At 44.4% G+C, this 20,798-nt stretch overlaps 1 protein-coding gene across 7 annotated transcripts in view; it reads right to left on the bottom strand.

Annotated features, from left to right (window-relative positions):
* Positions 1–6,165: 6,165 nt before the first annotated feature.
* ZNF789 (zinc finger protein 789) overlaps positions 6,166–20,798 on the bottom strand; it is a 33,842-nt gene continuing 19,209 nt past the window's right edge. The window contains exons 1-5 of one of the 7 annotated variants that reach the window (XM_039226164.1): positions 18,602–18,673; positions 15,525–15,602; positions 11,477–11,603; positions 8,933–9,046; positions 6,166–7,246 (exon numbers count right to left, since the gene is read on the bottom strand). In XM_039226164.1, coding sequence (XP_039082095.1) covers positions 6,234–7,246; positions 8,933–9,046; positions 11,477–11,603; positions 15,525–15,593 — 1,323 coding nt within the window. In that variant the 5' untranslated portion in view covers positions 15,594–15,602; positions 18,602–18,673 and the 3' untranslated portion in view covers positions 6,166–6,233. The other 6 variants (XM_039226163.1, XM_039226165.1, XM_039226167.1 and 3 more) reach the window with 6 other exon arrangements.

Raw genomic sequence — 20,798 nt, 5'->3', positions numbered from 1 at the left:
GGTTCGTGGGTTCTAGCCCCGCGTCGGGCTCTGTGCCGACTGCCAGCTCAGAGCCTGGAGCCTGTTTCAGTCTGTGACTCCCTGTCTCTCTGACCCTCCCCTGCTCACGCTGTCTCTCTCTCTCTCTCCTAGAAATAAATAAAACATTAAAAAAAAATTAAAAAAAAAAAAATAAAGTCCCATTGGTTTGACATGGCTGCTTCATGGGGTGGGTGTGTGTGTGTGTGTGTGTGTGTGTGTGTTCGTTCTGCTGTCCAGAAACACCATTCTTTGGCATTTGAAGTATGTCATTTGTGGATCTCATTTCCACGGGCATCACACACACTACAGATCCATCAGTCTGACTTGGGTCTTAGTATCTACTCTGAGCATCACCAAGAAGCAGGAATGTGTAAGTAGGGAGTCTTCCGAAGGATAAGGGTGTCCCCTGGAAGGGCCTCCTGACAACAGCAAGGGCTTACTTGGGACAGTTCTGTCCTGGTCTCTTCTTACCTCCACTTTCAGACCAAATCTTCCCCATTCCACTCATTTCCCTGAGAAATATTTGAGTCACTTAGAATTTTCTCTCTGCTTCGATGGTGGACAGGATTTCAAATACATGATGATCTAAAACACCGTTTAAAGTTCGGTACATACAAGACACTATATTTTTTGCTTTTTTAAAAATTAATTTTACAGAGTTTCTCTTTCTTCCCCATTCTAGGGGTTCCATTTTATACGTCTTGTTGATTTCAAAGTAGAAGCAAAGGAAAACCCCACCCAAATACACTTATTAATTCCCGTCATTATATCATTTTTGAAGCTTATTAAATTAAGGGTGCTTTATTTGAGAACTTCTGGTTTTTGATGAAAGTCTGCATTAAACCTTTTGTTAAGCTTTGTGTGGGGGGCAAGGAGGGTGGCTCTTGACAAATAGCCTAAAACATGTTTCTTCTGTCAAGGCTTTTGTATGTATGTATTTGAGAGAGAGAGAGTGAACAGGAGAGGGGCAGAGAGACAGGGAGAGACAGAATCTGAAGAAGGCTCCAGGCTCTGAGCTGTCAGCAGAGGGACAACGAGAGGGCTGCCCTGGGTGTGTTCAGGTTCTGGTGTGTCATGTGGAGAGTGTCACTTATGAATGATTTCATATCTAGCACTGGGGCTGAGAATGAGGACATGTACATTGTGTCTAAGCAGGCCATAAGGTGTATCACACTGGTGTTCTCCCCAAGCTTATCAAGGTTATTTGCCCAAGGTCACAGAGCTAGTAAGCAATAGAGTAGTAGCAATACCCTGATCCCAGTGTTCTTTTTACTGAGGAATGCCACAGACATTTTTTTTTTTTTTTTTTTTTTTGAGAGAAGGTACACACCTTCAAGGGCAGAGGGGGAAGAAGAGAAATCTTAAGCATAGAGCCCAAAGTGGGGCTTGATCCCACTTTGGGATCATGACCTAAGCCAAATTCAAGAGTCCAGTGCTTAACTGACTGAGCCACCCAGGCGCCCCAGGAACACCACAGACTTAGAGCCAGCTCTCCTTTCTGTACTTTAGCCTTCCCTCTGTTCTTCCCTTCTTCACCCTCTCTACACATTGACTGTTGCTTACATACTACTTGAATTTTCCACATATATGCCGTTGTCCAAGATGCTTTTAATCCCAGCTTCCTTTCCCCAGATGCTAACCCACCAGATTAATAACAGAAAAGTCTTATAAAATGACTTTAAAATGTCACTTCTCAATTATCCTACCCCAATTATTTCATTTACTAAACTACCATTATCTGTAGGCTTTGTCACTTACCATGCAAACTATTATATCCAGTAAGTTAACGTGAATACACCATCTCTGATCCCTAGGTTATAAAGGGTCAGTGTATTAGTCACTTTGGTGCCAAAACAAAAGACCACAGACTGAGTGGCTTAAACAACATGTTTATTTTCTCCATTCTGGAGGCTGGACATCCAAGGTCAGGGTGCCCTCAGGGCTGGTTTCTGTTGATGCCCCTTCCTGACTTCTAGATGGCCGCCTTCTCACTGTGTCCTCACATGGCCTTTCCTCTGTACAGTGGATGGATAGGCCTCTGGGGTCCCTTCCTCTTACAAGGACACCAGTCAGCACTAAAGGCCCCACACTTAGGACCTCATTCAACCTCAATTACCTCCTTAAAGACCCTATTTCTTTTTTTTTTTCTTCTTAATGTCTTTATTTTGAGAGACAGAGACAAAGCGAGTGGGGGAGGGGCAGAGAGAGAGGGAGACAGAATCTGAAACCAGCACAGACCCCGATGTGGGGCTCGAACCCACAGACTGTGAGATCATGACCTGAGCCGAAGTCGGACACTTAACTGACTGAGCCACCCAGGCGCCCCATTAAAGGCCCTATTTCTCTCTCTCTCTCTCTCTCTCTCTCCCTACCCCCCTCTCGCTCACTCGCTCTCGCTCTCGCGCTCTCGCGCTCTCTCCTGGTGTCTTTCTCTCTCTCTCTCAGAAAAGAATAAAAGCATTTAAAAGAATTATTTTTAATAAAATACTTCTCTTTAAAGAAAAAAATAAAAAAATAAAGGCCCTATTTCTAAATACAGTCACACTGGGGGGTTAGGACTTCAATGTATGAATCTGGGGGGACACAATTCAGTCCATAACAGAAGGGAATAATCTTTCCATTCTTCACATAGATCTACATAGCATCTTCTGTCCTACAAAGCGTGAAGTCCAGATATTTGCTAACAAAGTGTTAGAATTCCTGACTGGAGTTAGCAGAGAGAGTGATATGGTCATTTAAATCTATTGTCTTAGCTTGCCTTTGTTTGAAACATTTTTTTTTTATTTTTTTTTAATTTTTTTTAATTTATTTCTAGAGAGAGAGAGAGCGTGAGCAGGGGAGGGTCAGAGAGAGAGGGAGTCACAGACTGAAACAGGCTCCAGGCTCTGAGCTGGCAGTCAGCACAGAGCCCGACGCGGGGCTCGAACCCACGAACCGCGAGATCATGACCTAATCGAAAGTCGGACGCTTAACCGACTAAGCCACCCAGGCGCCCCTGTTTGAAACATTTCTAAGTTCTGTTCTGGAAGGTCCTGTGCCCTGCTCAGGACTCAGAGGTCTCTAGGGCAGAGACATAGAGTGAAAAGGGAAGCTCCTGGGGCTCAGAGGTGGGAACCACAGCAGCATATGGCTGGGCCCCTCACTAACCCCACCAGAGAGTGAGGGACCAGAGAGTTGTTTGGCATCTTGAGGTTCCTAGGAGGGACATGTGGCAGGGCTGTCTACTAGGCACATTCATTGGGGTGAGCCCACTTCCCACCATGCTAACCTGGCAAGTTCTGGACACTCTTTGACAACCACTGGTGCCCAAGCAGGTGTCACAGTGGAATGTGGGATGATCTGACACAGCATAGCTTGGGAGCCTCCGTGGCCACTCATCTTGGATACCCACACATCCACACTGCCACTTCGAATGATTTGCCTAGAACATCTGTTAACCTTCAGAACCCACTCTGGATTATTCTGGGAAGCAAAGGGCTTATCATAATTGGGCTCCCCACTTTGATTATTTTTAATTGTCCAAGGCCCATTTGCCAGACTATATGGCTTAGCTGTTGGCCACAGCCCAAGAATAGCGTTTAGGGCATACCTCTAGGTGTCCTTAGAGCCAAGTGTCTGCCTGTAACAGTCTCCCTGGACCAGATTGCTGATTTCCAAATCAGTTCTCATCCATACAACTGAGAGCTACCATCAGGAAATTTGCTTTAAAGATTTTATTTTTAAGTAATCTCTACATCCAATATGGGGCTCAAATTCACAACCCGGAGATCAAGAGTTGCATGCTCCACCAACTGAGCCAGCAGGTGCCCCTATCTCTTTAATCAATCTAGTTTTATTTATTTATACTTATACTTTAATTTATTTTTTAAAATGTTGTTTTTATTTCTGAGAGAGTGAAATATGAGTAGGGGAGGGTCAGAGAGACAAGGAGACACAGAATCTGAAACAGGCTCCAGGCTCTGAGCTAGCTGTCAGCACAGAGCCCGACGCGGGGCTCGAACCCACAAACCGTGAGATCGTGACCTGAGCCAAAGTCGGACGCTCAACCAACTGAGCCACCCAGGCACCCTATACTTATACTTTTTAAAATTAATTGATTATTTATTTGGGAGTTTTATGGCTTCTACTTAGCAGTGGAGGGATGCACTTTTTCATAGGTCCTCATCTCCCAAGGTTGTTTTAAGGTGGACTTTTCTCTCACAGGCTTATTTCCCCCTCAGTTAGAAGTCTCAACTTCTTAATTTTGTTTAGGTTCTTCTAGCCAATCCATGCTGGCCACTACAAAATTACTGCTTTTTGAAGCCAATATACAATCTATCACTTATTATATTCCTCCTCCAAGTCTTCAGATTCCTTAATTTTCTTAGGTGCCACTTCCTTTCTTAGTAGATCTTTGTTTTTATATGTTCCGTAAGAAGTCATGGAATTGGTAGGAGCAAGAAAATAGAATCAAGAAGAAACTAGTGAGGATTTATAGGAGAGGGTCTAAATGGCAGCGATTTTGTAATGCAACTTAGGATGGTGTTTCGGATATTAGAATTTCAAATGGAGGGGTGCCTGGGTGGCTTAGTCGGTTAAGCGTCCGACTTTCGCTTAGGTCATGATCTCGCGGTTCGTAGGTTCTAGCCCCGCGTCGGGGTCTGTGCTGACTGCCAGCTCAGAGCCTGGAGCCTGTTTCAGTCTGTGACTCCCTCTCTCTCTGACCCTCCCCTGCTCACACTGTCTCTCTTTCTCTTCTAGAAATAAATAAAACATTAAAAATTTTTTTTTAGAATTTCAAATGGAGTTTTTGTCTTGTGAGCTGTAGGGAAGAGTTGTAAGGTCAGCTCCACTTATATAACCTGAACGTAAGAGTGTGCTTGGAATAACCGGAGAAAGGGATTTGGCTCCCCAAGGACTAGAGCTGACACTTTTTGAGCTCAAGCAACTTATTCGTGGGGAGAAGAAGTATTGAAACACTGGGAGGGGAGCATAGAAGAGACAGCAGGGAAGATGGCTGACCAGGTGCTTCCAAGGTAAATAAATGCATAATCCTATGGGAAAACTGAAAACCATGTAAAACACATGCTTCAGAGATATTCCCCCTAAAGGGAGAATATCATATTTGTCAAATTCCCATCAAGTTTTAGTCGAGGCCTGCTCTCAAAATGTGCTAGTTGCCCTATGGAGCAGTGGCCTTTTCGTGGCTTTAGAAAAAGCCAGAGGACCAAGAGACACACAGTGCAAGTCAGATGAAGCCCAACAGAGGGAGTAAGCAGAGGGCAGGGGCACCGACAGTTTCTGTTAACACTTGACTTAGAACTCTCAGTAGAATCTAGTGGCACACTAATTTTAGTGTGTGGATACATTTTAGTAATTCTTAGTATCTCATTAGTTACTTGTCAGTAGACCTTAACTTTGCTTTTAAAAAGTCAATGTAATATCAGGTAACTTTTCCATATGAACCCAAGGAAAGGCATTTGTTTATACCTTTTTTTTTTTTAATTAAAAACTTCTTTTTCCTCCAGTTTTATTGAGAAATAAGAAAAGCATTCTTAAATCGTTCATAATCCATTAAATGGTCTCCAGCTTAGGGCACCACTGAGTTTTTATGCCTCCCTTTTGCCTTAACTTGACTTAAGGGAATGAAAGTATGGTTGGGGAGACGGGCTCAAGGGAGAGTGGACACAACAGCTTATTACATGTTTTATTAAGTCATTCTTTTTTAAAAAAAAATTTCTTTAATGTTTTATTTATTTCTGAGAGAGAGAGAGACAGCGTGAGCAGGGGAGAGTCAGAGAGAGAGGGAGATACAGAATCTGAAGCAGGCTCCAGGCTCTGAGCTGTCAGCACAGAGCCCGACGTGGGGCTCGAACCCACAAACCATGAGATCATGACCTGAGCCGAAGTCGGACACCCAACCGACTGAGCCACCCAGGTGCCCCTTATTAAGTCATTCTTAACACAGCAAGAAGGTTAGCTACAGAAAAAGGGTCCCCAAAGCAAAACCATTTCAATTCCTGTTGATTAATTTTCTTAAAACAATGTAATTTCATATACCTACAATAGTGGTAAGTTCTGGTCTTTTTTTTTTTTTTTTAAGATTTTGAGTTATCTCTATACACAATGTGGGCCTCAAAATCACAACCCCGAAATCAAGAGTTGTAGTCTCCACTGCCAGCCAGACAGATGCCCCCAGTTGTGGTCTTTAAATGGTCTTTTTCCAGTTAGTATCACATAGATATCTGTTCTCTGTGAGTACCCTGATGCTTAATAAAGCTTGTACGCCAAATAAAAGATTTTCCACATTTGTCACATCTGTAGGGTCTCTCTCCGGTATGAATGACCTCATGGCGATGAAGATTTGCCTTGAAACTAAAAGTTTTTCCACACTCTCTACATTCAAAGAATTCCTCCTTGGTATGGGTTCTTTGATGCTGAATGAGGTCTACATTCCGACTGAAGCAATCCCCACATTCACTGCATTTATGAGTGTTCTGTTTAGTGTGAATCTGTTGATGGTTCATGAGGGTTGAATGCCGACCAAAGGCTTTTCCACATTCAACACATTTATGGGGTTTTTCTCCACTATGGATTAGCTGATGTCGAATAAGGGTTGAATTCTGACTAAACGTTCTTTCACACTCACTACATTTATAGGGTTTTTCTTTGGTGTGGATCCTCTTATGTTCAATAAGATATGCCATCTGACGGAAACATTTTCCACAGTCATGACATTTATATGGCTTTTTCTGCAGGTGACACTGTTTATGGACAGCAAGAGTGGACTTCTGTTTGAAGGCTTGCCCGCATATGTCGCATTCAAAGGGATCCTCTGATGTGTGAATTCTTTGATGTCGAACAAAATTTGCTTGACGCCTGAAGACTCTTCCACATTCACTGCATTCGTAAGATTTTGTGTTTGGAGGAATCTGCTTATTCTGCAAAAGCAGTGATCTCTGACTGAAAGGCTTTCCATACTCATCATGCTGGCCGTGCCTCTTCCCTGCTTGAGCATTCTGATCTTGAAGAAGGTGAAGGTTTTGAAGGAAGTTCTTGTTGCATTCATCACCAATAGTGGGGAAGGTGAGGCTGTAAATGTCCACCAATTCGTTACATTTATGTAGCTTTTCTGAAGGTCTCTTGGCTGTTTTCTGCTTTACTGCCGATGTGTTACACAACTCCAAATCTTCATAGACCTTCTGCTTTGGAATTGGCTTTTTCATCTTCCATTTGGTTTCAGAACCTATCCAAATAAAAAAACATAGAAATGACCTGTCCACCGCCTCACAGAAGGAAAAAAAGAAGCCAAATGAGTGTGTGGAAGACACTTAAATGACGCAAAGTGCTTGCTTAGTTATATCGTCCTGCTAACAAGGCCCAAATTCTGATTTCCACAGGACTCTCGGCTTTGACAGCAGAAAGAGTTCTCAAAATCAACTGAACGACTAAAAAATGCACAAGTGTGTGTCAGAGAAGTGAGAACTGAGTAAATACATCACTACTTATGGAAAAACAACCTACCCTTGGTACCTAGTAAAGTCACATAAATGTAGGAGAGGTTACTTCTTATACTTTCTAGCTTAGTATTTTTTAATAATTCTGAGAGAAACAACTTTTTAAAAATGGAGAACATAAGACACAAGAAAAAAGGAACCAGAGGGAAGTAGGTACAAAGGCCAATGGAATAGAGCAGAGGTTTTCAATCAGAGGTGATTTTGCCTCCTGGGGGACGCTGGACAATGTCTTAATACATTTCTGGTTATCCCAACTAGGATGGTGCTACTCAAATCTAATGGGTAGAGGCCAGTATGCTCAACACCCACCGACACACAGGACAGCTCCTCCACAGCAAAAAACTATCCAGCCCGGGGCGCCTGGGTGGCTCAGTCGGTTAAGCATCCAACTTCAGCTCAGGTCATGATCTCAAGGTCTGTGGGTTCAAGCCTTACATTGGGATCTGTGCTGACAGCTCAGAGCCGGCAGCCTGCCTTGGATTCTGTGTCTTCTTCTCTCTCTGTCCCTCCCCTGCTTGTACTCTGTCTCTCTCTCAAAAATAAACATTTTTTTAAAAAATTAAAAGAAAAAAAGAATAATGTAGCTCAAAATGTCAATAGAGCAGAGGTTGAGAAACGCTGGAACAGAGGAATGTGAAAAAAAAAAGGTAGAAGTAGCAATCAGGACATTGTAAGTAGGAAAAAGTAGACATGCCAAGAAACACTGTGGGAATATGAGAAAAAGGATGAAAGCAAAGGAATCAGAGGAAACAGAGGGGAAGGATAAGTAATGAGCGTAGAAGAAAGAAGCATCCGGTTTGGCACAAGAGCTGTGAGGCCAGCTGATTTAGAAAAGCACTCTAACGGGGCGCCCGGGTGGTTTAGTCGGTTAAGCGTCCGACTTTCGCTTAGGTCATGATCTCGTGGTTTGTGGGTTCGAGCCCCACATTGGGCTCTGTGCTGACTGCCAGCTCAGAGCCTGGAGCCTGTTTCGGAGTCTGTGATTCCCCCTCTCCCTCTCTCTGACCCTCCCCTGCTCACGCTGTCTCTCTCTCTCTCCTAGAAATAAATAAAACAGAAAAGAAAAGAAAAGAAAAGAAAAGAAAAGAAAAGAAAAGAAAAGAAAAGAAAAGAAAAGAAAAGAAAAGAAAAGAAAATTCTACCACAGTAGAACGAACATGAGCTTTAGAGGCTTGAAATTGGATCCCAACTATCAATCTACTGTGTGACAGACATCTGAATCTTTGTTTCTTCATCTGGAAAATGGGACCAATGGCCACACCTACAAGCTTCAGAGGGCAGCAGGGATGAATAAGTGGGAGAACAGATGTTGAACACGTGGCTCAGGCTCTGGGGGGCACATGAGGGGCTACATTAATGTGCTTTCCTGCCCCTTCATGATTTTTCCACTTGGACTGGGTCCTCTCCTCACCCACCTGGACAAGCACTACTGGAAGGCTTCCTAGTCCCAGTTCTTGGTAGATCCAGGATCCATGGCTCTTCCCATTGCTCCAGCAGGCAGATCACCTCAGGTTTGGGAAACTGAAATCCTACTCACAGGGAAGTAAATGGGATGTGGTTAGTGAGTTACAGAGAGAGGTCCTAGCACCCAGCTTAAGCCCCTTGGGTCTATAGTGGCAAACAGATAAGGACAATAATCAAAAGGGCTGGTGAGAAGAGAATTCAGCACAATCTTTCTGAAACTCTAAAAATCTTTAGGAAAGATTCAGTAAATTCTCAACAATATTCCACTCTTAGATTTGGTAATCTTAGAGACATAGCCTAAGGAACAATTAGGACAAGATTAATGTACCAGAGATGTTCAGCACAGTGGTACCAGCGCAAAAGTGGAAATCAATACAGGAACAGCTACAGTGTAACATGTGAATTCAGTGAAGGCAAAAGTATTAGGTAGATACTAAAAATCCATGTGTTCAAAGAATATTAAATTAGGAAAATGTTCCCTGTATATCTTAAAGCAGAATGTAAAACTCATGAAATATGATCCAAATTTTGTTTTTAAAAACCATGTATGTGTGGGCATATGTACATTAAGTATAAGAAAAGACTAGGAAAAAGTAAGCCAACATGTTAACAGGGGTAATTTCTTGGCAGTAAGCCTGCAGATAATTTTTATTTCCTACTTTGTCACTGAAAACCATTCGATAATACAGAGAGACTAAGAGCCCATATCCTTTAACACCAAAATTCTGGATCTTGGGAATAGTCGGAAATTCATATAAGGATTTACAGTCACAAACATCCATCAGAATATTATAATATAGAAAATGACAAATCCACAAACAAGTCAACAACAACAACAAAAGCCAAACTAAGTATCCCTAAATGGGATAACGGTTAAACATTACAGACTATATAACAGAATTACATTATGATCATTTACTATATTTATGGGGGCTTTTTTAAAAAATTTTTTTTAATGTTTTATTTCTGAGAGAGAGAGAGCATGAGCAGGGGGAGGGTCAGAGAGAGAGGGAAACACAGAATCTGAAGGAGGCTCCAGGCTCTGAGCTATCTGTCAGCACAGAGCCCAACACGGGGCTCGAACTCACGAACCGTGAGATCATGACCTGGGCCGAAGTCGGACACTCAACTGACTGAGCCACCCAGGCGCCCCTAATTATGGGGGCTTTTAATAACAGGGAAAACGCTGATGCTTAATGTTAAGATTTAAAGGAATTACAAAATTATAAAAAGAATATGTTCAGCCACATTTAAAAAAAATTTTTAAGTGTATTTATTTATTGTGAGAGAGACAGAGACACAGTGCGAGTGGTGCAGGGGCAGAGAGAGAAAGAGAGAGAGAAAGAGAGAGAGAGAGAGAGAGAGAGAGAGAGAGAGAGAGAGAGAATCTTAAACAGACTCCATGCCATCAGCACAGAGCACGATGTGGGACTCGTACTCATGAACCATGAGAACATGACCTGAGCTGAAACCACGAGTCAGATGCTTAACTGACTAAGTCACCCAGGTGCTCCTGCTCAGCTACATTTTTTAAAAGCAGAGAGAGAAAAACCGGGAGGAAACATTCCAAAATATGAACAGTGTTACCCCTGAATGCCCTCCCCTTCCTGTCATACTTTCCTGTACCTTCCTGTGTACTCAAGTCTGCTCTTGTAATGCTTCCACAAGGAAAATAAAAATCAGAAACTCCGGAGGTGGGTAGATAATCCCATAAGAGGTGGTCAAGACTGTGGCAAGAGTGTCAGTGTGGGTGGCAAAGCTGGGCCCCAGAAAGAAAGCAGTTTGTTGAGAAAATGCCCATGGGAGGAAACTGCATTGGAATAGCCAAAGGGAGACTCCGAGAGTGAGGAAGCAGTAGAGGTTCAGAAATGAAGTCAGCTAGGAATCATTTCCTGGACACCCAGTGATATTGCAGACAAAGAAGGAACTCACTTCTAGAGAGAAGAAAAGCTTTTCAAGAGAAAAAGAAGCTAACCTTTGGAATCCAAATCAGCCATAATCTATTCAGCTTCTACGTCTTATAGATGTAGAAGATGCAGGATTAGGGTGGGGAGTGGATTAAGCGTCTCTGACCTCTAAAACAAAAGGAAACTATTCATTGTCCACAGTCCCTTGTTTGAAAATCTTGTGAGGCCAGCCATGTTTCAGGATTCAGAATTTTCCCGGATTTTAGATGACTTGGTGTGTATGTTTTCTATTATGTTACCACCCCCAACAGGGGTTGGAGCTGTACCCTTAATCAAACACGCTATATTTCTGATACACTTAAGTATACAGACACGAAGACCATGTGGGAAAAGGAAGGATGATATATAACTTCCAGTGGAAGAGATCAGGTTTTACCACCTGAACACTTCAGGCAGGGTCTTGCAGCCAGATGAGTTAGGAAAACACTTCCGGTTTTCAGAGCTTTCCTGATTTTGGAATTGCAAATAAGGGGCTGAGGACTTGTGTAGATACTCAGGGCCAAATCTTCAAGCCAAGTCATTCATTACCCAGCAAGATCATGTTCCTGTAATTCTCCAGCATCACATCTCTGTAGAGGTCCTTCTGAGCCCAGTCAAGTTTGTTCCACTCCTCTCTGCTGAAGTACATAGCCACATCCTCAAACGACACCGACTCCTGAAAACAGAGACTAATTATAGCCTCAGTTCTTTTTTTTTTTTTAAGTTTATTTATTTTTGAGACAGAGTGAGGAAGTGGGGAGGGAGAGGGAGCAAGAGAGAGGGGGGATCCCAAGCAGGCTCCGTGCTGTCAGCACAGAGCCCAACATGGGGCTTGAACTCAGGAACCGTGAGATCATGACCTGAGCTGAAATCCAGAGTCAGATGCTTAACCAACTGAGCCACCCAGGCACCCCCAGCCTCAATTCTTAAAAATAATTTTGTGAAACTATCATTATTCTACAAATGAGGCTTGAGGAGGTAAAGTGACTTGGCCAAGCTCATTCTTTCCTCTATCTTACAGAGTAGACAAACTTTTTCTTATTTATTCTGAGAGAAAACATGTGCATTTATGAGTGGGAGAGGGGCGGAGAGAAAGAGAATCCCAAGCAGGTCCCATGGTGTCAGTGTGGAGCTCCATGTCAGGCTCAACCTCACAAACCAGGAGATCATGACCTGAGCCAAAATCAAGGGTCGGACACCTAACCAGACTGAACCACCTGGGCACCCTGACAAACTTACGCTGTAGAAAGCCAAATGGTAAATATTTTAGGCTTTCAGGTGGTTTGGTCTCTGCTGCAATTATTCAGCTCTGCTGCTGTCACACAAAAGCAGCCAGAGACAACAGGTAAGTGAATGGGCATAGCTGTGTTCCAGTAAAACTTGACTACAAGGTCCAGTTTGCTTGCCCTGCTCCATACACTACCACCTCTAACAAATAATATATTGTGGTCCCTGGTTCCCTTAGGAAAGAGATGGTGCATTCACATGCGGTCACTGAAGACAGGTCAGCATGCAGACAATTTGCAAAGGAAGGGACAGGCTTCATGGAAGCCAACAAGGCAGGCTGAAGCATGCCGGGCTGGCTCTCATGGGGAACAATCACCCATATCTCTGAAGGGGAAGGAGGAAGGAAGGGGGTTGTTGGAATCCAGAAAGTTGTTGGAAAAGAAGACTGGAACTCTGCGGCCACGGTCATCCCACAGCCCAACAGGCACAGAGCTGTGGGGATAAAACCCGACACCACTTTCTTCCAAGTTTCTGCTCCCCCGCCCCCTTCCATCCCATTGCCAAAAGCCAGTTGGAAGCCAGAGGGCAAGAGAACCCACTGACAGTGTGTGAAGGTCAGCCTCCCAGGGCACAGACCAAAGTGGGGGAGGTGGAGCCTATATCAGAGCGGGGGCAAACAGAGACTGTTTAGTACAATGTACATGGTAGAAGTTTCCATTTGCAAATATGTTCAACTCATGTGGGCTGAGAACAGAAGGTGCCTCACACCTCGGGCAGCTCTTGGAGCAGAGGCCTGGTGTCTGCCCACCACACTCCCTTCTCTTAGCACAAACTGAGTAGCATCAGGGGCTGTCTGTGCAGGAAAAGGAAATACTCACCCCGACCCCCTCGGGAAACAGACACCAGAATCTCCCAAATTACATGACCTTCTTTCCTCCTTACCAAGCCTGACTTCCAGGACTATGGTTTCAAGCTCTTGCTCACCACCCATCCCAAATGTCCCTCCTTATACCAGAGCTGGACTTGCAGCTGGCTGATGTCTGTGGGACTGAGCCCTTAACCTGTGGCGTCTGATGCTAACCCTGGCAGAGAGTTTCAAAACTGAGCTCCGTTGCAGGGCACCGGGCTGGTGTCACAGAAGTGCCTGATGTATGTGGAAAAGCCCCAGCATGTCTAATGTCAGAAGTGAAGTACCGCATGAAAGGAGAATGCAGAGAAACACATGAATGTTTTCCTTAAACACTCATTTCTCGTTAACTCCTTCCCCTTCACCAGCAAAAATGTCAAAATCTTGCCTATCTTTAAAAGGATGTTCCTGTGCCTTCCTTCCCCTCTGGTTTTGGCTCTTTCTCCTTCCCTTACTGGACCAGCTTCCAGAAAAAAACTACACACTCACTTACCATCACTCCATAAGCCGCCATCTGGTTTAAGCCTCATCAGGCCTCTGCAACTAATGTGGGGCCGAGTGATGCAGTTAATGTAGAAAGTCGAGGGGGTTTCACAGAGAAGAGTTTTTAATTCAGTCTTAAAATGTGACTAGGTGAGTTTGCCTGTGAAGGAGAGAACAGGTTGTGCAAAGAAGTGGAAGAACAGAAGAGCACTCCAGACTCTCTGGTGGTCAGGGCACACTGGCCATGAAGCCGGAAAAGCAGGCAGAGCTTTGTGATTCCTCAGAAAATGCAGACGTGCTTGAGCAATATGATCAAACTGCATGAACTCAAATCACCTCCTTCCTGTCCCACTGTTCTTTCAAAATTGTTGCAATGGCGTCCTAACATATCTCCTTAGCTTTAAACTCAACTTTTTTTAAAAATGTTTATTTATTTGTTTTTGAAAGACAGTGACTGTGGGGGAGGGGCAGAGGGAGAGAGAGAATCTCAATCACTGACAGCACAGAGTCTGATGTGGGGCTCCATCTCACGAACCATGAGATCATGACCTGAGCCGAAATCAAGAGCCAGATGCTTAACTGACTGAGCCACCCAGGTGTCCCTAAATTCAACTTAGGAGAAATTTTTTTTTAATATTTATTTTTGAGAGAGAGAGACAGAGCACAAGTGGGGGAGGGGCAGAAAGAGATGGAAACCCAGAATCGGAAGCAGGCTCTAGACTCTGAGCCATCAGCAAAGAGCCTGACACAATGGGCTCATTCTCATGAACTCAGATCATGACCTGAGCCGAAATCAAGAATCAGACGCTTAAGTGACGGAGCCACCCAGGAGCCTCTAAATTCAACTTTTTATAATCTCTATAATGTTACAAACTCAGTAACTAAGCTGCTGTTTTTTCCTTAATACTGGCGGATAAGAATTTATCCCAATACTGTGGTGCCCGGGTGGCTTAGTCGGTTAAGCGTCCGACTTTCGCTCAGGTCATGATCTCGCGGTTTGTGGGTTCGAGCCCCGCGTCGGGCTCTGTGCTGACTGCCAGCTCAGAGCCTGGAGCCTGTTTCAGAGTCTGTGACTCCCTCTCTCTGACCCTCCCCTGCTCATGCTGTCTCTCTCTCTCCTAGAAATAAATAAAACATTAAAAAAAATTTAAAAAAAAAGAATTTATCCCAATATTGGAAGAATCTGTTTACATATCTACTTTTCCAAAAACAAGGGCGCCTAGGTGGCTCAGTAGGTAAAGTTTCCGACTTCGGCTCAGGTCATGATCTCACAGTTCGTGGGTTTGAGCCCCGCATAAGGCTCTGTGCTGACAGCTAGCTCAGAGCCTGGAGCCTGTCTTCGGATTCTGTGTCTCCCTCTCTCTCTGACCCTCCCCTGCTCACGCTGTCTCTATCTCTCTCTCAGAAATAAATAAAACATTAAAATTAAAAAAAAAAAAAAGAGCTTGAACTCTGGGCTCCAAAAAGACTGTAAACTCCTTCAGGTAGAGTTTATCTCCTAGCACAAAGAATACTATCTGGTACACAGTAGGTACACAGTATCACTCACTGACAGAAGGAACACAGTATCTCTCACTGACAGAAACAATCAACTGACAGAAACAATCAATGACTATGGCAACAGTAGCTAAAACTTGCAAAGTGCTTAAAATCTAACCACATACTATGGGAAGTATTACTTACTTATTTTCATAAGTGCCTCACTTAATCCTCAGAACTCCTTGTGATAGGAACTATCATTGTCCCATTTACAGATAATTAAACTGAGGCCCAGAGAGCTATGCGACTAGCTGCAGGTAACACAATTAAAACAAAGCCTGGATTTGAACCTGAGCCCAGAGTTCAAGCTCTTTACATCATACCTTCCAAGAAGGAAAAGTCCCCAAATTAATAAAGATGGCTCAGCATGAACAAAGGAGTCAAGGCCATTGCTGGGCCGCAGGGACTATCCCAAGGAAAGGGAGGAGGAGCCCAGCTCACCTTCCACCTAGCTGTCAGGAATACAGCTTCCACATCCTGGTCTCCGAGATGGGAAAGGATTGCTGCCATCAGCCTAGACTAAAAGAGAAGAATGATCATGAGTAAGGCCAATCTGAACTTAAAGCTCTCTCACCAGGCAGCCCTGGGACAGGGAAGTCCAACAAGGCCAACAAACCTCTGCTAATACACAGTCATGTGATTGGTTTTGAAATGGGTGGTAACATGAAAGGAGCTGCTAGGAGAGTCTTTTTAGGAATTTCTGAACTTAGATCAATTACCAAAGCTTTACCTAAGGGCCCCACCCTCCCCTTCTCTCTGGAATATATTCTGTAGAATATACACAGAATATACATAGAATATATTCTATATATTCTCACTGAAAGACCAAATACACAAAGGGACAAGACCATAGATGAAAAAAGAACTCTGACTCATACCCTGCAGCAATCAGCCCAGAACTTAAACCATAGCCAGTGCAGCTATCAGCTCCAAATCCTGATTTGGTCAATAACTGTCAGCTTATCTTGAATTTTTACTTCCTTCCTCCAACTGAGGACCAACAGAGAAGCCAGACACACTCCTCTCCCCAACCACATGGGATATTCTACTTCTACTTATTTAACCTGTCTCCAGCTTTCCCGAGCCAACAACCTTCAGACTGGGTACATCCAAACTTCCCCCCACCCCCGCCTTTCCCCTGCCTGCCTTCTTGAGTCTCTGCTAAACACATGACAGTGGCTCCCTTCCTTGCTATGGTAGGCTCTCAATGAAGACCCTTTGCTCATTCTCATTTTAGGGGGTGGGTGGGGAGGGTGGTCTTCATTTATTTCTCCATCTCACACAGACTCAGCTCAGAGAGTGTAAATACGATGTTAGGGCAATTCGAGATCTCAGGCTACATATAATATACACAGAGGTAATCCCTGTCAAAAGAATATTCAGAGAGCTTTACTTGATATGAATATTTTCTTGAGGGAAAAACAAACGGCAAACAAGGAGACTTCTCAACCAAAAGTGTGAAGAAGCCAAGAGCTCTCAGCAGTCACTGCTCGGTTCATAAAGCACATGAGGGGGAGAAGATGCCACCCCATGATTCTTTCAACCTGCAGGCATTTGAAAGGAGGCAAACACAGAGATAGGCCTTCTCTGAACCCCCTCATCTATCCCTAAAGACAGATCTTCCAAAAAGAACTCAATTGTCATAAATTCCCTTCCCAGGGAGTTTCACCAACCAGGGAAGATAAGACTTTTGTCACAGGTGAGGAGACTAGACGTTGACACAACACCCAAACTTTGTCATAAACTATTGGACCTTCTGTCTACTCTTCTACGGGTCCATTCACCTTTCCTAAAAACCTCTTACTCTCCTCTAAGAGGCCTATATCCTCTCCTTTCCTATTAAGATAGTATTTAGGGGGGCGCCTGGGTGGCTCAGTCAGTTTAGTGTCAGACTTCTGCTCAGGTCATGATCTCATAGTTTAGTGAGTTTGAGCCCCACGTCTGGCTCTGTGCTCACAGTGTGGAGCCTGCTTGGGATTCTGTCTCCCTCTCTCTCTCTGCTCCTCCCTTGTTCTCTCTCTCAAAAATAAATTGTTTTTAAAAAGATGGTATTTAGGCCTGAATTCTAAGCCACTCCAGGAGTTACTCATTTTTCCGTATTTCCCACACATACATGTAGTATACATGTGAATAGACTTGTCTGTTTTTCTCTTAATCTTTTATTGCAGGAGTCTCAGCTAAGGACTGAGAAAGAAAATTATTTTTCCACCCCCTATGCATGAGATGAAGAAGTAGCTTTGTTTTCTATTCTGTTTACTAGAAACTTACAACCCTTTTAGAATAGAAACACATGCAGCACCTGGGTGGCTCAGTCGGTTAAGCATCCGACTTCCACTCAGGTCATGATCTCAGGTTCGTGGATTCAAGCCCCAAGTCGGGCTCTGTGCTGACACAGCTCTGAGCCTGGAATCTGCTTCGGATTCTGCTGCTTCAGATTCTGTCTCTCTTTCTGTCTCTCTCTCAGAAATAAATAAAAACATTGAAAAAAATTTAGAATAGAAGCACTGTACAAGTTTACTCATCTGCAGCTGATTGGCTAGGAAGCTATAAGATCACCATGACATGAAGAAAGCTTAAATTCTGCAGGAGAGTCTGCACTTTGGGGAAATTAGGGCGGTTCAAGTTTTGATTCCACAGCCATGGGTGGTTGGCCTAGGGTATAACCAAATTGTGGCCTCCACTGTGGTTTTTCTTTACCATTATAAACTCACTGTTGTTACTTGAGTAACAATAGTTACTGGGATACGATTTTCATTCTTTTTTTCTGCTTCTCTGACCACCGTTGAACGCTGCTTTCTCTAAGTGCATATTTAAGAACATTCCCTCACACCATTCAGTTCCCTAAAAACACTGCTTGAAGACCCTCTGCTCTGCCTTTTAAGCAAGGAGGCACTCCAAAGAAATGTCCTGGCCGATGGGTTCAAGACTGGGGAAGGGACCTCAACCCTCTCATTATCTAAACTATCCCGTTTTCCGTGAACATTGTGCATGTGGAAGTCAGAATCTAAAACACCACTTGCCAACAATGTGAACTCCTGAAACGTTCAATCACATCTCCTTTCCGCCCTATAACCGAGCCGAACCGAACCACACTGTTAACCAGTGTTCATCAGACGTGTTCTTTCTTAATGCTGAAAAACTGACGCCACGGAAAATATTCACAAGTTGACATCTTCAGGAAGACGCTCCCTTAAGTGCCCTGCGCCCTGTTCCGAAGGCGGGGGCTGAGGACTGTCTCTCAAGCCCTGTCACTTTCCGTGGCGTGGCCACCGTGGCTCCGCCGCCCCACACACCCCTCCTATCACACTAGCTCCTCTCCTCAGACCTGCTCGCCGCCTCCGACCCTCCGCGGCGCCACCTCCTCCAGGAAGTCCTCAGTGTCCACCTGCGGCAGCCCCCATGGCGGGCTTTCCTCTCCAGGTTCCGGACCGGACCTGTGATGGACCTGCACCCCTCCGCTAAGCCCCTACCTGAGGGCGCGAATGCGGAAGAAACCCGCGCCACTCGCCGGCCCTTACTCTTGCGCAGGGAGCTCAGCTTCTCTGTCAGCGTCCCTTCTAGGAAGCGCGGAGGCTTCGCGACTCTCTGGTCCGTTTAATAGAGAAGGGCCTCCGTCTCACGCACCCCTGGTCGGGGCCAATCAACTGCCACAGCCGCCCGTCTGGGCACGTGACTTTCAGGCCCCGCCCCAACCGGTTCCCGCCCAGACCAGCAGTTCGGAATCTCTAATCACCTGGAGGGTTTGAAATCTCTGGCGCTAAGACCTTCTCCTTCCACAGCAATTGAACCAGAATCCGTTAGGATGGACCCTTGTGCCATTGCGTGGGTTTTTAAAAAAAATGTTTTATAAATTTATTTTGAGAGGAGGGAGGGGCAGGGAGAGAGAATCCCAAGCAGGCTTCATGCTGTCAGTGCAGAGCCAGATGCCAAGCTCGTTCCACAAACTGTGAGACCATGACCGGAGCTGAAGTCAAGAGTCTGAAGCTTAACTGAGCTTTCCAGGCGTCCCCAAATTGTATATTTTTAAAAGCTCCTCTTGTGTTAGTAATGTGGAGTAACCATCTTTTTATTTATTTTTTAAATATTTATTTATTTTTGACAGAGACAGAGTGCGAGCAGGGAAGGAGTAAAGAAAGAGGGAGACACAGAGTCCAAAGCAGGCTCCAGGCTGTCAGCACAGAGCCCAACACGGGCTGGAACCCATAGACCGTGAGATCACCACCTGAACCAAGGTCGGACACTTAACCCAGGTGCCTCTGTTGTTTTCTTTTAAAAAGACTGGAACTGGGGCGCCTTGGTGGCTCAGTCGGTTAGGCATCCGACTTCGGCTCAGGTCATGACCTCATGGTTTGTGGGTTCAAGCCCTGCATCAGGCTCTGTGCTGACAGCCTCAGAGCCTGGAGCCTGCTTCGGATTCTGTGTCTCCCTCTCTCTACTCCTCCCCTGCTCATGCTCTGTCTCTCTATCAGTCAATCAATCAATCAATCAAAACACTGGAACCATATGATCCAGAAATCGATCTTCTGTAACATGCCCTTAAGAAATCAGTGATTCAAACATATTTGTACACCCATGTTCATAATAGATTTATTCACAACAGCCAAAAGGCAGAAGCAAGCCAAGTGTCCTGGGCAGATGAATGGAGAAACAAATATCCATACAATGGAATATTTTTCAGCCTTAAATAGGAAGGAAATTCTGACAAATGCTACAACATGGAAAAACCTTGAGGACATCATGCTGAGTGAAAAAGGCCTGACACACAAGGACAAATATTGTATGAGTCCACTTATGGAGGTACCTGGAGTAGTCTAATTCATAGAGACAGAAAGTAGAAGGGCTGAGGGGAGGGGCAAACAGAGTTGATGTTTAATGGGTACAGAGTTTCAGCTTGGGAAGGACAGTGGTGATAGTTGCAGACAATGTGAATGTACTTAATGCCACTTCAAAATTATTAAAAAGTTAGGGGCACCTGAGTGGCTGCGTCAGCTGAATGCTTGACTCTTGACTTTGGCTCCAGTCATGATCCCAGGGCCATGGGATTGAGCCCTGTGTCAGGCTCTGCACTGATTGTGGAGCCTGCTTGGGATTCTCTCTGTCTCTCTGCCCCTCTCCCCTTGCTCTCACTCTCTCTCTAAAATAAATTTAAAAATGGGAAAAAATTAATTTTAAAAAGTGATTAGGGGTCCCTGGGTGGCTCAGTCGGTTAAGCATTTGACTTCGGCTCAGGTCATGATCTCACGGTCTGTGGGTTCCAGCCTGTGTTGGGCTCTGTGCTGACAGCTTGGAGCCTGCTTTGGATTCTGTGTCTCCCTCTCTCTCTGGCCCTCCCCCACTCATGCTCTGTCTCTCTCTGTCTCAATTTAAAAAAATGATTAAAAAATTAAATGTTATGTTATATATATTTTACTAGCATAATTTTTTTTCCCTTTAAGACACTTCAGATTACTTTCTGATTGGCTTGAGTCTTTCAAGCCTTTTTCTGAAGCTTTGTAAAGATGAGTCACCCTAAGAAGAATGTGCCTTTGGCCTGAAAGCTTGAGCAAACTTTGAAGTCCCTCAGGGCTAGTTTAATACTTTTACTGAGGCATTATACTTCCAGGAGCGCTTCTGAATGCCTCACGTGAGAGTCCTCAGACTCAGTGATGTCAGTTAGGACATGAACATCTCCCAGCTCTGTGTGAACTCTGAGAATTATTCACTTACTGTTTTCTT

The sequence above is a fragment of the Hyaena hyaena genome, unplaced genomic scaffold (genome assembly GCF_003009895.1).
Source record: "Hyaena hyaena isolate Hyena2069 unplaced genomic scaffold, ASM300989v1 scaffold_20, whole genome shotgun sequence".
In the NCBI taxonomy this organism is placed as follows: Eukaryota; Metazoa; Chordata; class Mammalia; order Carnivora; family Hyaenidae; genus Hyaena; species Hyaena hyaena.
Note: the sequence above shows the minus strand (reverse complement) of the source record. Positions and strands in the feature narration are given on the sequence as shown.